Raw genomic sequence first — 16933 nt, forward strand, 5'->3', positions numbered from 1 at the left:
TGTCTGAGAAGGGTGTATAAGGCCTTTCACAAAGCTGCCTGGTACATTTCCTTTGAGGAGGCAGACTTCTTCTCTCCACCCAGTGTTCAGCTGTGCCAGTAACAAAATGAGTGCATGGCATACTGAGCATGGGGTTTCTTTGTTGTTCTTCATCTTTCCTCTTCATGATATTTTCCATCTGACTTAGTTTTCACCACCTGCAAGTTATCTTCTTACAGAGAAAATAACCAACTTGAAAACACAACTTCAGAAAAGAAAAAATGATACCTGATTTGTCATTATTAGAATAATATTAAAGAGTGAAAACCTGGCTTGTGAGAACAAGGGACCATCTGATCACTGTTGAGAATCTCCAAGGATATAGTGTATAAATAGCAGATGACTTCACAGGGAAGCTGTGCTGCACTCTGAGCTGAATAAAACTGAAGCAGCTGTATTAGGTTGATCCTTCTGAGATTAGCATGAATGAGTTCTGCCTCCCCAAGGTGACGTGGTGCAAACAGGAGTGGGCAGCAGGATCTGTGATGCTTCTGTGCTGCAGGGGCTTGGCTGCCCTCTCACCTCTGCAAGACTCTCCAGCCCCTTCCCTTTTCCAGGGAGGAGAGGGCTGGAGCCTTTTGCAGGGAGCATGGAAAGCTTGCACTTTGCTTTGCATGGCTGTTCTGTGATTAGTGAAGGATTTCAGGCTTGAGCTGTCAGTCCTGCACCTTTGCGTACACGCAGTGCTAACAGTGCAGCCCGTGGACAACCGTTGGGTTTGTAGCACAATCCCCTCTTTATCGAGGCTGTTCTCTAGCATTAACTCCTTCTCCTGCCTCTGACTAATGCAGGCAAGTATTTTTAATTGAATAGATAATTTGACCATTTGTTCAGTTTCTCTCCCCAGCAACGTTTTCCCTCAAGGGCACATTTCAGGCTTTCCCTTTGTTATTTAGTGAGGCCCTTTGTCCTGGAAGCAGGTTTTTAACGGTCAGTGTCTGTTCTATGACAGCACCAGAAGGACCCATAACTAGAATTCACCCTTCAGTGAAAACGGCTGTTATTATTTCGAGTGTGTTAATTGTGATGCAAATACCCTCTTGCTGGTATTTCACAATACTAGGTCAAAATGATCTTGTCAGAAGTCTGACTGGAAATCTTACCCCTCCCTTCTGTTTCCTGTTGTTAAAGCCTTTGGATTGGGAGCCTGTAAACAGTCTGATGTCCAAGCAAGACTTCACAAAAAATGAGGACAAAATAGGTTGATAGTGCTTTCCTGTGACCAGATCCCTGATGGGAATGTGTAACCTGCTAACACTTCCCTTAAGAGCAGTGAGAAACAGCTGTAAAGGTTTCCTGGAAGGAAATAACTTTCTGTGAAATTTAGAAAGGTTAAAAGCGATGCATTCCTCTTCATGACACATGCTTTGATTTGAATGAAACCCATCTTTGTCCTGTTCTCTGCATCAGGTTAGCAAAGTGTTACTGTTTTATGCAGCAAAATGTGCTTGGGCTGGGTGTGTTGTCTGATCCCACTGCACCTTTTGTGGTGGCTGCAAGTGCTGTGCTTATCACCTGCCCTGCTGAGCCCTGAGTTAGCGCCAGGAGCAGGGAGTGGAGGGGCTGATTTGGCCATGCACAGAGATCTGCCTCACTGGTTCAGATCCCAGAGCTCTTCCAACTTACTCTAACAGGAGTCTGGTCCTGTGCTCTGTTTGTGTCTCTAGTGCTTCAGTATTTGGCATGGTGCCTAACAATGAGAAGCCCCTCATGTATGATTTTAGTGATTTGTGTTTATTTATTTATTTATTTGTTTATTCTTACCATGGTGAACTTGACCATCTGTCAATTAACCATCATCATTCATCACATCTGGGTTTTGCTTTGTTAGTAGTATCCCTGCCAGCCATCCCATAGAAAGGTACAGAGAACCCTAGAACACCCTCCTTTTCAGGATCTTGAAACACTTAGCAGATGTTAAGTCTCACAAGCTGCTCTCAAGGCAGGTAAAAGGAAAAAAAGTAATTTCTTCAAGGTCATAGAGCAAAGCTGGATCCCAATATCTTTTCCGGGATTGGTGTCCCCCAACCCTGTGAATCACAGCTATGTCTCTAAACAATACAGAGATGTTAGCAAGTGCAAAGGGAGGAAAACTCCATTTCCAGTAAGCCTCCAGTGAGAATGGGGAATTGTTTTGTTTGCTAGACCAACACAATATACTGTTTTGTGGTGTACATTTAAAACATCTAGTCTTTTTTGGGTTTCTTTATGAAAACCAGGCTCATAAAATCCAGGGTTAGAACACATCTTATATTCATCAAACCCTCAATGGAAAAAGCATTGCTCTTTTTTCCTGTCCTTTCCCATACACCAGATCTGCTTCTTTTCACAACATTAAGTGCTGTTCATATATATGTGCCATACAACCACAGTCATGTAAGTATGGCTTTTGGTGCTAACAAATATTAGTCCTGTCCCTCAAGAACTTTTCTTGAAAAGCAACACCCAGGACTGGATTCAGTCCAGTGACAAATGTGAGGCTCTTTGTTCAGAGACAGCTGTATTTAGGCTGGAGCTTTGTTATAAAAGTGTCTGTATTGTAATTGTTTTGCACAGTAGCAGTGTCAAAGCAGCTGCAGCAATAGTCATTGCCTCTTGTGTATTTTGCTTCCCTCCTTGCACTGTAGATGTTAATATACATTTGTGGATTCTTGAACTCATATCCTTAATGTAATCCTAAATATCCATTTGAATGGATATTTTGCTCATTTGAAACATGCTGGTTTTTTCTTTGTGTCCCCTCCATCTTTCCAGTCAAAAGAACTACAGATAAAGAAGCAGTTTCAGGATACATGCAAGATCCAAACCAGACAGTACAAAGCACTGAGAAACCATCTGCTGGAGACCACGCCAAAGAGTGAACATAAAGCTGTCCTCAAACGGCTCAAGGAGGAGCAGACCCGGAAGCTGGCTATCCTGGCTGAGCAGTATGATCACAGCATTAATGAAATGCTCTCTACACAAGCTGTGAGTCGCCTCCGAGGGACCCAGGGTTCCTCAGCCAAAGAGGGATGTTTGCATTTTAACCTCTCTGTATCCTGACAGCAGGCTTTCTGCTTCCTTGCTGCACATGCCATTCCCTGCACAGTCCTTCCTCTGTGTTCAGAAAGCAGAGTTCAAACGCAGAGGAAAGACCTACCACCCCCTCCAGGCAGGCTGAAGCTGAAGCTGCTGTTGTAGAGATGCAAAGTGATGCATCTGTGTGACCAGTGGACTGCTTTTGCATGAAATGTGGCAACATAAACATCCCTGTTAGAGCATCATTGCATAGTATGCAACTGGCTGTCTTAACTCATTTAGATTTTGATTTGTTGATGATACCAACCCAAGCATGTCCCACCAGTGGAAGATGCTCATTGAGTCATGGAGGAGGAGTCCACAGTTTTGACTGTAAATCTGAGGTCAAAGTGTTGTGAAAATTCTCTGATTCCTTCTTTAAGAGATTCCTTCTTTAAGGAATGACCACATGAGCAATGCTTCAAATCCTTGCTACAGCTTAATGTGCACTTTTCTTTGCAATTCTTGCATATCATCCTGCTCACATCACTTTGTACACAAATTTAACACTGTGAGGCAGGGTAGCTGGCTTCATTTATGACGGGAAGGTTAAAAGTTCAGTATCGTGTTGCTTTTAGGTTTATTTCATTATATCCTCGTGCCCAAAGTCCTGCATTGGCAGGGCTCTGGACTTAAGTCTCCTGGGTGTAGAGGTAATTGGTTAATCCAGTTGAATAGAGCAAGAGAGCTTCTCTTTGCCTCTAGCGAAAGGAGAGTTGAGGATGTTTGCACCTCCAGCAGTCTGGTCTCTGCAGTGTGGATCGTGGTTCCTGAGGCGCCACTGCTCATCAGCATCACTTGCATCAGTGCTGTGGGCTCACTGTCACCAGTCTTTGTCACTATAGGTCCTCTGTTCAGCGAAGCGAAGTACAATAGAGACCAATTGTATTGCTAAGAAAACAATGTCCCAGCCCATTCTCCCCCTCACCGCGGTCCTCCCCTGGAGTGTCAGCAGTGGTTACCCCATGGTGAAACGTCTCTATTGTCTGTCTTTCCCAGCTGCGTTTGGATGAGGCACAGGAAGCAGAGTGCCAGGTTTTGAAGATGCAGCTGCAGCAAGAATTGGAGCTGCTGAACGCATATCAGAGTAAAATCAAGATGCAGGCAGAAGCCCAGCATGATCGGGAGCTGCGTGATCTTGAGCAGAGGGTGTCCCTCCGCCGGGCCCTCCTGGAGCAGAAGGTAAAGTGGGCATGAGAGCATCCTAAGCACACTCCATATTTCACTGATAAGTGGATCTTAAATTCCACTTATCAGTGAAAGATAAACTGCTCTTACTTTGCTGTATATAGTAACACAAATCATTTGGGTGTTTGTCTCTCTGGGGTTGAAAGCTCAGTGACACATAGACTAAACTTTCTGCCAGCTCAGCCCTCCTGTGTGAGCAGCTTCTGGCTGGGATAGAGCTGCCTGAAGTGTGCCAGAGGGGGTTGTACCTCTCTGGGCAGAAGGGAAAGAGAATTGTTCTCTCTGTCTCTGAGCTGGACATTGGTTTCCCTGGCCCATCAGAGAGCAGACAGTAACAACCTAAGGCTGGGGGCTGCAGTTTCCCTATGAAATTACGTGTCCTACAAGCAAACTCAAGTAGCCAAAGCCACAGGTATGGTGCATCTCCTTCTCCCCAGATCTCAGCTGGTACTTGGCTACATGTTTTCAGGTGGTGCTTATTGAAATTTGCTTTTATGTGCAGTACTGGATGTGTGTGTGTAGAATTGTGAGGGGCCTACACAGACCAAGGGAACGGAAATGCACCAAAAACTGGTGCAAGGAGATAAACTGTCAGCCCTCCTCCTGCAGTTGTTTTCCCTTTGGACTTGCCCTGTGGGTGTCAGCCACTGCCATTCACACAACATTTCCCAGTTTTGTTCATCAGTGTGTCATAAATTAGGGCAATCACTCTGTGGCCTCGAGGCTCTTTACACTGAAATTCTTCCAGGGGCTAATGGATGGATGCTGGGATAGTCCACAGAGCACTGCTCCACCTCACGGCCAGCTGAGGGAGCACCCCCAAGGAAGCAGCACACCCCTGCTGGGCTTTGGTCTCTGCAAGGAGGCAATTGCTCTCAGAAAATAGATTCATTTATGAAAGCAGAGTTCCTGTGTGTCATTTGTGTGCAGTAGCTGTCTTTAGACGCCACTGCTAGTTATTTTGGTCCCAGCTCCCGTCACAGCCTGGCACAGTATGGATTTATCTGGAGGTGCATTGCCCTCTGGTGGCATGAGCTGCTTGGGGAGGAAGTGCCACAGTGAGCCAGTGCTCCCTGCTCTGTGGGAGCAGCATATATTGCAGATAGTGTTAGAAGCTGCAGTGAGGCCAGTGACTCAAAGAAACCCACATCAACCAATGATGTTGTAGAAGTCTTCCATTGTGTGCCACAATTGAAGTCCCTGTGCACAGAAAACCCCCTGTAAAGGATTTGGCATCAGTAATGGGGATAGGAGGCTTACCAATACGATTTCATAGAGAGAAAAATGGATAAAAATACCACCTAGCATAATTTTCTATATGTTTGTGTCCCTCTATTGCCTTAAAATAGCAAAAAAATTGATGGTGCTTCAGCTTTCATAAGTTCCTGTAGCAATATGTGCAGTCTTGGCACATGAAAATCACAGGTCATGCACCAGCAGTGAGACCTTGGTGGGGTTCCAGTCACTTGGCAGTGACTCAAGGGCAAACATGTGGGTCCAGAGGCAGACACATCATTCTTTTGCAGGGGTATTTTTTGGGAGGAGAGGTGATGTTCTGTTTTTGTAAGAACTAAGAGTTGCAAGTTTTCTGGTGTGGGTCCCTCAGCGATGTCACCTGGTGTTTGCTGGCATGTGCTAACTGAAGCTGGCAGCCAGAGAAAGGGCAGGTATGTGCACAAGATGAATGTCTGCATTTATATGCAGAAATAAATGTGTAGCCTGTGGCAAAGTCAGTCCCTGGTGTTCAGTAATAAACCAGATTCCAGAAGTTAGTGTATGCATAGAAATCTGGTTCCTCTTCAGCAGGCTGCCCTTTACTTTTGGTGGTGCCCCTCACCAGAGCATGTGTGTCATGTCCAACCCTGGAGTAAGGAGGGAGTAGCCAAGCCCCATTGATGTGAAATGTTGTTTGTATTGCACAAGCAATGAGCATGTCCCAAGAGTGTCTTTAAAAGAGTTCAGATTTAGTAATTTCCTTCCCACATGCCTCAGACACTTCATTTTCAGAGTGGTTTCAGTGATGTCACTTTAACAAAGTGTCAGGCCTTTCAGTGCAGTTCAGTTGCACCAAGTCCTGTGTGTTACACTGTCACTGAGACTGAAAATGGTGACATGCTGAAGACATTGAGAAAGGAGGATTCTACTTAGATAGCAGGACAGGAAAAAAACAAGTAGAGCATTTTAAAGAGCTAATGTTAGAGAAGGCACCTTCTTCCTCTGCTGCCTTTGTGGCTTTCAGCAGGAATAGTGAGCAGGGCTGCTCAGTGCACAGTCTGTCACTCACCTAGAGTAACAGGCAAGTGGAGAAGGAGTTTCTGAAAGCCCCAAATGGCTCAGGAGATGACTCATGCTGGAGCAGATTGTTTCCTCAATTCCAGATGAAATTGCTTTGCATATTCCCTGACTCAGGCAAGAGAGTGCTTACAAGTACAAGGCTCTGCCTGGTGCCTTCAGCACAGACCCAGATAACACCTCTTGGCCATGTTGCTGCTGACAGCAGGGAGATGCCAGTGAGCTGTGCTGAAAGTCTTGGCTCCTGCTTTTTTCCCATTTGGTCTTTTTCACTGAGGCCAAAAGAAGCTTTTTCAGTGCTGGCAAGAAGATAATGGGTTTTGGTTCTCCACCTGACTGCAGAGATTTCAATAAGAAAGGCTTTCATCCCTGTCTGATGTGTGTCAGGAGGCCATAGTCCTGTGTTTTCAGTACTTAATAGTGCTGATCCCAGGGCCCCTACCAAAGTAGTCTTGGAAACCAATTTGGAACAGTGTTATGGTGGAGAAATTGGAGTTGCCAGCTTGCATATCATCTAGCTAATAATCTGCCACACAACTCAAACAGCACTGCCTATGTCCTTCAGCCACACACCCTGGAAAAAGTACCAGGGCAGTGAAATATGAGAAAACCAAATCAGGAAAGGGGTAGATAGGAGGTGATAAATACATGAGCTAAGAAAATCTGGCCAGTGAACATTAGAGAGGAAGCTGAATGTGGGCTTGTGCCTTGAATCCTAGAGAAAACAGCAGTCATTATCATAATCATCATTAGATTCAGCTACAGTGAAGGTCACCATAAACTGTTTTGGCAGACTGTACCTGAAGGTGCTTTCCCAGTGGGCGTCTATGGAAGCTGTAGACTTTGCTGTATCTCAGAAGATTAATCTATGTCAAGGTCTTGGTATCAGTGCAGACTTTAGATTTGCATCCCTCAAATTTCATGTATTCACCAAGGAACAGGAATAAACACCCTCCAACTGGTGTTCACCATGCTTTGGCCTGTGTGGGTCTTTGAGACTTAACCCTTAAAAAATCCACCCTTTTATATTCAGAACAGACTGTGTGTCCATGGACATCTGATCTAGAGCTAGTTTCCTGCACAAATGCAGGGAAAAGTCCCTCAGTAGCTGTTAGAGGTCCTCCAGAGGCTGTGCCAGTCCTGCTGCTACAGACTGTCTTTTTTTCCTTCCTAGATTGAGGAGGAGATGCTGGCGTTGCAGAACGAGCGCACCGAGCGGATACGAAGCCTGCTGGAGCGTCAAGCTCGCGAGATCGAAGCCTTTGACTCAGAAAGCATGAGGCTAGGTTTTAGTAATATGGTTCTTTCTAATCTCTCCCCCGAGGCGTTCAGCCACAGCTACCCGGGAGCTTCTGGCTGGTCCCACAATCCTACTGGGGGTGCAGGACCTCACTGGGGTCATCCCATGGGTGGCCCACCGCAAGCTTGGGGCCATCCAATGCAAGGTGGACCTCAGCCATGGGGTCACCCCTCGGGGCCCATGCAGGGGGTACCTCGAAGTAGTGCTATAGGGGTCCGCAACAGCCCCCAGGCTCTGAGGCGGACAGCTTCTGGGGGACGGACGGAGCAGGGCATGAGCAGGAGCACAAGTGTTACTTCACAAATATCCAATGGTTCACACATGTCTTATACATAACTTAAACAATAACTGAGGGTGGCAATTCCACTGGAGCTGTCTGCCAACAGAAACTGCCTACAGACACCAGCCCAGCAGCCTCCTCAGTGCGGTGCTGACGTGTGGAAGCTGGGTGCACATGGAATATTGTATTCATTTTGTAAAGCATTACGTTTTGTGTTTACTAACTGGGATGTCATAGTATTTGGCTGCAGGGTTTTGGGGGGTGGATTTTGGGTTTTTTTTTGTTTTGTTGCTGGTTTCTTGTTTCTTTTTTTTCTTTTTTTTTTTAACTTTTTGGAGGGGTCTTGGGAGGGCATCTGAGAAATATATGCAATTAGTCAGAAGAATTGGCTGGTGGTCATGACACTGACAGGACAGAAGGGCCTCAGACTGCCCTCATCGTGCCATCCATGTAGGAAGTCTGAGGGAGAATGGAGACCTCTTCCCATGTCCGTGAATTTCGATCTGCCACCCTGCAAAAACCGGGCAAGCTGCCTTTAAACCATATCCAGGGGAGGAACAGCTGGATCTTCTGTTCCATTTTTATTGGTCATTAAATTGGATACATTTCTAGGGTATTGCCTCTGCCAGGAGGCATTTTCAAAGAGTTATAGGTGAGGAAGAAGGTGAGAAGAGAGGCCAAGAGATACCAGGGCTCTTCTGCCCAAGTGTGCGCTCCGTGTCGTGTAAGAAGTGATGTTCTCCTAGAAGGCACTGGTCAGCTTCCCGAGAACTCTGTAGGTAAATCTGTCTGGGGGGAACAGGCTAGGAATGTTTGAAATGGTCTGTCTGCTTTGGCACTCCCTGACTGTGCTGCTGGTAGCTCAGATGAGGTTGGGCGGAGGAGCGTAAGTAATGCACTTGTACAGCTAATACTGTGACATCTCATTTTAGCTAAGCATCAGAATAATTCTTGGAGCCCACCATAGTCCTTTTTGCTCCATTCAGAAATGTTTAGACTTTCAGCCAATCAGTCTCAAATGCCAGAGGTGTTTTAAAGGATGCCATAGTCACAAAATGCCATTGATCGGGTTTTTCATCATTACACTACATCCACCAATTTATTACCTATTTGGCTTGTTGCAATTTTCTGTTTACATGTAGCGTGTAGCCAACTGTTGAAATGTTTAGTTGCCATGGTGTACCAGGAGGAGCTGAGCCAATGACTCTTTCCCAGCTGATTACTAACCCACATCACCACTGTAGATCTTGCTGCATGTGAGGCTCCTTTTTTATTACTTTCATTGCTGCAATACTTCACAACTTTTACAGTCCCTTGAGATGCTGTGATATTTTGGCAGCGTATCACACCATGTGAGAAGGCACTACTTCCAGAGGGCTCACTGGAGCTGCTGTACTACTGAAAGGAAGCAAAGGAGGTTGTGAAATCTATACAGTGATAAAAGGTCAGGGAGTCTTAGAACAACTTCGTTGGCACCATGTCATCCCTTACTGCTGGGAACCAGAGATGCCCCCATGCTCTCGTGCCAGTGCCAGGACGGTCTCGGTCAGCCAGGACTGTGGGAAGAACAGGTAGATGAAGTTTGGTTTGAGGCAAAGGTTTCTGTCTTGGGGACTGACCAGCCAGGGTTCTTTGTAAATGTTTTTCCTTGCACACTAATCATCTTGAAGAAAACACTAGCTGCTAACTCTAGGATTTGCCTTTAATATGTTTATAGGGCTCAAAAGCGAGGTTTTCCGAATGTGTTTGTCCATGTGACATATTTATATAGTAAATAGTGTCTCGCTGCTGTTCAGTACCCGACAGGGCAGCGTTCTTTCGTTAGCTAAATTAACATCCACTCCCAATCCTTAACTCTCTGCCAGTGTCTGGTGAATCCAGCTGGGATTTCTAGCATTGTGATGTAGCGTATCACTCTAATTGAAGATGGAAACTCTACCAAAACATGTTTGAGCAGCCCCTTTGTAAGGAGTTTTGTTGTACTAACAGTTGACAGAAGCCTGGGAGGAGGTGTGGGTCCCATGGAGGTGCCTCTGGATGCTCCTGGGGGCATGCGGTGACTGTGAATTGTCTTGTCCTTTCCTCTGCTATGTTTTTATGTGGAATTGGATGTTTTGGGGTCAGTCTTTTGCATTGCAGTGTTGTTGAAATTAAGCAAAACTCATTTAGGAAAGGTACCTGTGTTTTCCTAGGTTTGGAAGGAGAGACAAAACCAAAATGAAAGGCCAAATTTGTATTGGGGTTCACCATGTGATTGTGGAGGGTGTGCCCAGAGCATGGTGCTAACACAGCATTTTGAGTTCAGCTCCTCAATCCCAAACAGCAGCAGCTACAGTGGGGACAGGCTATACCTGCAAGTTCAGTGGGTTCATTCTTCTGCTTCTGTTATGGTTTGAATTTGGTCAAAGTCTCTGGCTTAAATTGAGCTACTTCAACAGAATTCTCTCAACACATCTATTTGTGTAATGTCAAGCATGACTGAATGCTGAATCGAAATGATGCCTATCCCATATTGGCTTTTTTGTATTCAAAAAAAATTGTGTAGTAACCATTTTTACATGTATATCATGTGCAGACCTGGACTATTCCAACAAGTTAATATTTTAATTAAAATAGTTTGCAAAAACTGATTCAGATCAACTGGTCTAAATGTGTGTGTCGCTGTGTGTACGTGGGGGAAGAAAAGCTGTCCCAAAACTGCCTGATCTCAAGAGGAAGCACCTCATTACACAGCTGTAGCCAGAGGAACTCAGGGTCAGGCTGTACCTTGGAGGTATTTGAGGAGACCCTTGGTGTTAAGAATTTTAATGTATCTCAGGTTTATTTCTGAGATGCATGAACAACTGTGCACTAGAGAGATGCAAACACTCTCTGAATCAGTTTGCAAACTCTTATTTTAAAAAGTAAAGCATTTTAAAAAGTAAGGCAAATTGCTCCATGTTGTGCTCATTGCAGTCATGCCCTAACTTCCATTTTAAAATTACTGTAATCTGTAAATTGGAAACTACTCCAGTACCTCAGCAAAGATGTTCTCTTGCATCTCTTACATTTATATTTAACACTGGGGAGCTCTTCTGTGTGGACTACTTGCAAATTTTATTGCGGTATTTTTAAATCACCAGCTTGACCCCTGAAATCTCTTTTCTGTGGTTATTTTTCTCTCCCCTCTGCAAAGAGCTGAAGTTGTGGTGTAGCTTAGCCCAGAGATGGAAAAAACAGACTAGCCAGCATTTTTACCTCTTTCTGATTCAAATTTCCTTTGTTTTTATTTAAAATCAGTGAAAGGGACCACATTTTCCATGTTTTCCATGGTCCCAGGGAGCCAGCAGCCACCTCTCCCTTCCATGTTGAACATTACATGCTTTCTTCCTTGGATGCAGCACTGAAATGGAGGCCACAGCTCTGTTTCACCTGCATTACCTCCAAGCCTGTGAACTTCAAAGAGGTTGAACAACTAAATAAGTGGTGTGATAGCAAACTTTCCACAGAAAAGTTCCCTGCAGCCATTACTTGCCTGGCTTGGGGCCAGGCTGGCATCGCCCTGTGTCCCACCCAGCCCTCCTGCGCCAGAAGAACGGGCACTGCACACTCGCTGTGACCTGCACAGGGGTGCAGCCAGGGCAATCCTGGGGCTGTGCTGTTGTTTAAACCCCCAGGACCCCTCGCCTCCAGGCTCCCAGCCCCTCAACCCTGCTTACGTGCCATTTCTTGAGAGGCAATAAATCCTATCGTACCACTGTCTACCATTACCCTGTTGAATACGCACATCTCTCTGGATATATATATGGTATCTCATTTGTATATATTTATATACTCTGTATGTACGTGTGTGTGGGTATAGGTGCACACACACCTCATGCTGTGCATTTCTGTCAGGGCACTTCAGTTCTGCTGTTCTTTAGCGCTCCTGTTTGTGAGCAAAAGCAACCCCTCAGCAGGGCTCTCGGGGCGAGGGCACAGACGTGGCACAGGCTGTGCTAGGGCTGAACCCTCGCTGAAGTGCAGCCCTGGTAATTGCAGCTTGCTTTTTCTGGGGCATGAGAGGGTAGGTAGCTGCTGCGGGTGTGCTTTGAAGGAGAGAAGGGAGCTTCCTGAGGGTACCAGAAAGTCACAAGGCAGCAGAGAAGAAAACAAGATGGTTTAGCAATAGGCAGGCAGTGGAGGCAGTGTAGGGATCTGCTGGGGAGGCGGCGAGTGGGCCGGTGAAGTGCTCAGCAGGCTGAGCTCAGAGTCCCCAGCTGCGTCTCACCACGAAAGATCACAAGCCCGGCACGGTCTTGGCTCACTGCGCCCGCACTGGCTTTTGGCATTCCTGAGGTGGAGCTGCTGCTAGCTCTGAACACTGACTGCCTTGGCATGTGGCTGATACCTGGAGGTTCTTAGCTTGTGTGAAGGGGCAAAAGAGAAGCTAAATTGGAAGATTTTAAGTACACGTGTGTGTACTTATAGACTTAAGGTCTATACATCCGTGTATACACACAGAGATGCTCATGGTCCATTCTTTATTCTCCTTAGGACTGTGTGTTTCATCACTCAAGTCCAGCCAGCAGCAGACAGCCTCGTTCCTCTCCTGGGTGCTTGCTCTGCAGTTCTAGTAAATCTTGCCCTGGTCTTTCTCATAGTAGAGGGGCGAGTGCCATGCTGGACACCACCAGCTCCTCAAGCTGTGAAGACCCTTCTGACCTTCTCCTTTGTCCTCTACAGACCCCATCTTAGGGAGGCATTTGACAGTTCAGGGGATGAGCAGGTCTTGCATGTGTCAGGTCATGCATTTCCCCCAAGGATGCCCCTCCAGCTCAGCAGAATGCCAACCCTGGGCTCTCTTTGTGCTACCAGAGAACTTGGAGGCAATATTCCCCCTGTCCCTTATGGAAGGTTTCTTGCAAGTTTTTTAGGAGAGACTCAGTTTTGGTTGGGTCATTGTTACCCTTTCCCAAGGAGTAGTGTTGTCTTTACCTGTGCTCCTGCCTGTAGAATGTTCCCACCCCAGTGCTGGCCCGCAGTGAGCCCGGAACCACGTGCCAAGGACAGAGGAGCAGTGGATACCCAGGCAGGGATGTTGGTCACTGTCCCTCTGCTGTGGTTGTTTGAGTTTGCACTTTTACAAGTCAACTGAGCTGAAGTCTTTTGATTAATATATGTCAGGCGCTTTGGAGGGTTGGGGCTTGATGTTTACAGCCAGAAAATAAGAAAACCTGATAGATCTAGTGGTTTTAGTAAACATCACCCCACCAGGGAGCAGTGGCAGCAGATAACCCAGGTTCCTGTTGCACAATGAGGTTCAGCCAGCTGGGGCTGTGATGCTGCCTGCTGCATCCCTGCCCCCTTCTCCGGGGGAAGGAGAGCTCTTTGTCAGCTAGAGAGGGACTTAGTAAATCGGATTTGCCAGCAAACAAGCACCTTAACCACTGAGCTGTGGGTCTCGATACTTGCACTTCACCTGAAGGCTCCCTGGAGGGGAGAAGGCAATTTGGTTCATGACCATTGGCTCTGCACCTGCCTGGCATCCTCAGAACATCCTTAAGCCATGTCCTAGGGAAAATAAGACCCCAATATCAGCTCCCGCTCTCCTTGCTTTCTCTGAGTGCACACAGTGAGACCAGGAACCAGGAGGGCCGAGCTTTGCCCCCATGGATGTGAACAAACCCTGGGGGGAAACTTCTCCCCACCTTGCCCCTCTGGCCCCCTGCCCCGCTCCCCACCCTTGAGTACGGGTACCTCAGAACATGCACAGTTTGAATTTTCACTGACAATTAGTTTAATTATTGTCACTGAAAAGAATTGTAATTATCTGTAAATATGTAGTTAACAAATTGACCTAGTTTCTGTATTTTTTAAGTTTTTGTACTAAAATTTATAGATACAGTATGTGCCAGCTAGCAAAAAGCTACTGTAATTGCCAGTCGTAGTTCAGCATGCACCTAATCCCCGAGACTTGTCCAGTGATGCTGTGAGGAATTTGTGCTTAAATATTGCGAGCTGGGGAGGCCAACAGCCGCTGGCCTGGGGCTTTCAGCTCCCAGCCTCTGGCTGGGTTTTCCCTGATGGCTGTGTGGGATCTCCTTCCCTTGGGCGTTGTGTACCGCACGGAGGGCAGTGCGAGGGACAGCCGTGGCTTTGAGCTTGCTCTGGAGCTGAACTCAATGGGAACCAAGTTCAGGTTCTTTGCTGCAGTTTAATACCGGCTTGTGGTAATGTTTTTCAATCTCTCTAGAAATGATCTGTTTTTCCCCTTCCAACTGTTTTTGTCTTAAGCCCGAGTTCATCTAAATCTACTGGAGGAAAAAAAAAAAAAAAAACAACAAAACAAAAAAAGACTTTGATTTGAGGTCGTTGCCTGCTTTTAGTGCCAGGATCACACATTTCTATGGCAACTCTGAGCTCAGCAGAGTGCAGAAATCAGCGCAGGGTTGTTGACAAGCTGAAGTCGGCGGCCGCTGCCTCTGCACGGCTCCGGCACAGCCCGACTGTGGCTGGTGGCAGCTGCCAAGGGCAAGTTTGGGGGTGCAGTGTGGTGGCTTGTGGGGGTCCTGGTGTCCCCGCCCCACTTCAGCTGGCTTGCCCTGCAAGACCTGCTGCAGAGTGAGGGGTGGGCTCCTAGGTATGGTCAGGGTCTGTGCTCCGTGTCCTGTGGCAGAGGCAAGCCTGAGAGTCAATAGCAGTGCTGAGCATCCCGGGAAGCTGCGAGCAGAGGAGTCTGAGCGCCAGTGAGGCCGTGCTCTCCGGGTCTGGTTGTCCTGGAGGCTGTAGGGAATGGGAGCTTGTAAGGGTTCAAGGATCAGAGAAGGAGAGGCAGACGTGCGTGTACGGGTTTGGCTTTGGCAAGCAAACCACCCGCTTCCTTTCTTCAGCTTTTCTTCCCTCCTAACCCCCTGCAGCTCTTCCCCCTGCTTGCTTGGAACAGGAACATTTTTTTTACCTGCCTAGAAACAGCTAAAAGATTGGGGGGGGGGGGAGGGCAGCCCTGATGTAAATAATTAACGTTGCAAAGTGAAGTGTGTATAACATAAAAGGCTACAGCCCTTTGGTGACTTGTAAATGCTTTGAGAAGGTTGTGGTAAGATGTGGAGGGGCCAAGCGACCTGCCCGGCCCCGCAGCCATCGCTGCCCCACCGCCACCGCGGGGCCGGGGGGACAGGATGGGGGGACACCCCGGGCCCCTCGGCCATGGGACCCCCCCTCGGTGTAGGGATGGGAGGGTAGCGTAACGTGTGTAATATGGATAGGAGAAGCTGTGTGAGGTGTGTATAGTGTATATTTTTTAAAAATAGCTTGCTTGTGTTGTGAAGATTTTAAAGACAAACTTGAGAATTCTAGCCTAACTATTAACACAAGTTTAACATCAGTTACCCCACTGGGTTCAGAGCCTCTTGAATGTATATTCCTTTTTGTAACCTAAATGACCTATTCTTCTACCAGTCAGCCAGACATCCTATTTATATTTTTAATTTTATATATTACTTTCCATTTGTTTTCATTATTTCCAGCATGTTTCTGGGTTTGGGTTTTTTGTTTGTTTGGGGGGGGGGGGGGGGTGTTTCTTTTTGCACAAGAGTTGTGTGAAGTCAAGGAAATGTTAACTCAAACCTGGTATTTTCCAACCTGTTCCCCCTCCCCTTTCTCTCCTCCACCCCTGTTGTGGTTTTTTTTTTTTCTTTCTTCCACCAACAGTTTGGGATTTTTCTGGGCTGGGATGCAGCGGGTGGGAGGAGGGGATGGCTCTTTTCCATTTGCAGCTTTTGTGCAAATGCCAGGTCTTTTTGCCAGTCAACTAAAAAAATGCTTCACTTGCTGGTTGCTTTAAAAAGGAAAAAAAAAAAAATTAAATAAAAAACAAAAATGTAACCTTATCAGTGCGATGTAGACCCCGGCGGGAGGAGGGGAAGTGCACACCTGTAGCCACACACCTCTGGCTTTGGCTGCAAAACAAAAGCAAACCTTTCCTGGTGAGGAGGTGACCACAGGGCAGCTGCTGCCCGACCCCGTGCAGGGTTTGCCGGGCACGAGCTCCGTGTGCGGCCGGGCTCGGAGCCGTGCCGGGAGCGCCAGGCCTTGGGCTCGCTCTTCCCCCTCGGCGACCGCCTGTTCATGTGCACAAACCCAAGAGCTGCCTGCTGATGACAGCAAAGCTGTTGCTGCTTTTCCTCTCCTCCTCCTCTTCCTCCTCTCCCCCTCCCCAAGGAGGTCCAGCTCCCCAGCAAGAGCTCACCCAGCGCCCGGCCCCAGCGCCATGGCCGTTTGCTCTGGGGCATCATCCAGGTATGGCCAAGCCCGGCCGGTGCCGTGCTGTGCCACAGAGCATTAGATAGAAAAAAAACACACACATATCTGCTGTTTTACTATGAACACTGGTCTGAGGTTTCCAGGCTCAGCACCACGGTGATGGGCCACGAAGGATTTAACCAGGGGAATTAAACTCCTTCTTGCTTCCGTGTCTGGTAGCACCAGCTGGTATGAGTGAATCTACAGGTGTGCGTTTTCCTTCTTGTAGAAAATGCCACGAGCACTAACTGGTAAGGCTTAATGTACAGTATATTGTCAGTATTCTGGTATTCTTCTGGTTCAACATACATTATAGCTCATATATAACCTGTATTAATTGTATAGATTGTGCATTTAAAGCTGTTACCAAGTTGTCAGAAAATAAGAGAAGAGAAAAAAAAAATAAGGTCATATGTAATATTTTGTTTGTAAGTATCCTTTGTATCATAGCAAAGGAAATGTTAAAAAAAAAAATCAACTGTAATAAAGTAATTTTAGTACACGGAGTGTCTGCC

The 16933-nt window shown here is 46.8% G+C and overlaps 1 protein-coding gene across 1 annotated transcript in view; it reads left to right on the forward strand.

Annotated features, from left to right (window-relative positions):
* TAOK1 (TAO kinase 1) overlaps positions 1 to 16920 on the forward strand; it is a 69306-nt gene extending 52386 nt beyond the window's left edge. The window contains exons 18-20 of the mRNA XM_021550961.3: positions 2794 to 3006; positions 4096 to 4278; positions 7751 to 16920. Of these exons, the coding sequence (XP_021406636.1) occupies positions 2794 to 3006; positions 4096 to 4278; positions 7751 to 8212 (858 nt within the window). The 3' untranslated portion in view covers positions 8213 to 16920. The remainder of the gene's footprint in view (positions 1 to 2793; positions 3007 to 4095; positions 4279 to 7750) is intronic.
* Positions 16921 to 16933: the final 13 nt, after the last annotated feature.

The sequence above is a fragment of the Lonchura striata genome, chromosome 20, assembly GCF_046129695.1.
Source record: "Lonchura striata isolate bLonStr1 chromosome 20, bLonStr1.mat, whole genome shotgun sequence".
NCBI classification, from domain to species: Eukaryota; Metazoa; Chordata; class Aves; order Passeriformes; family Estrildidae; genus Lonchura; species Lonchura striata.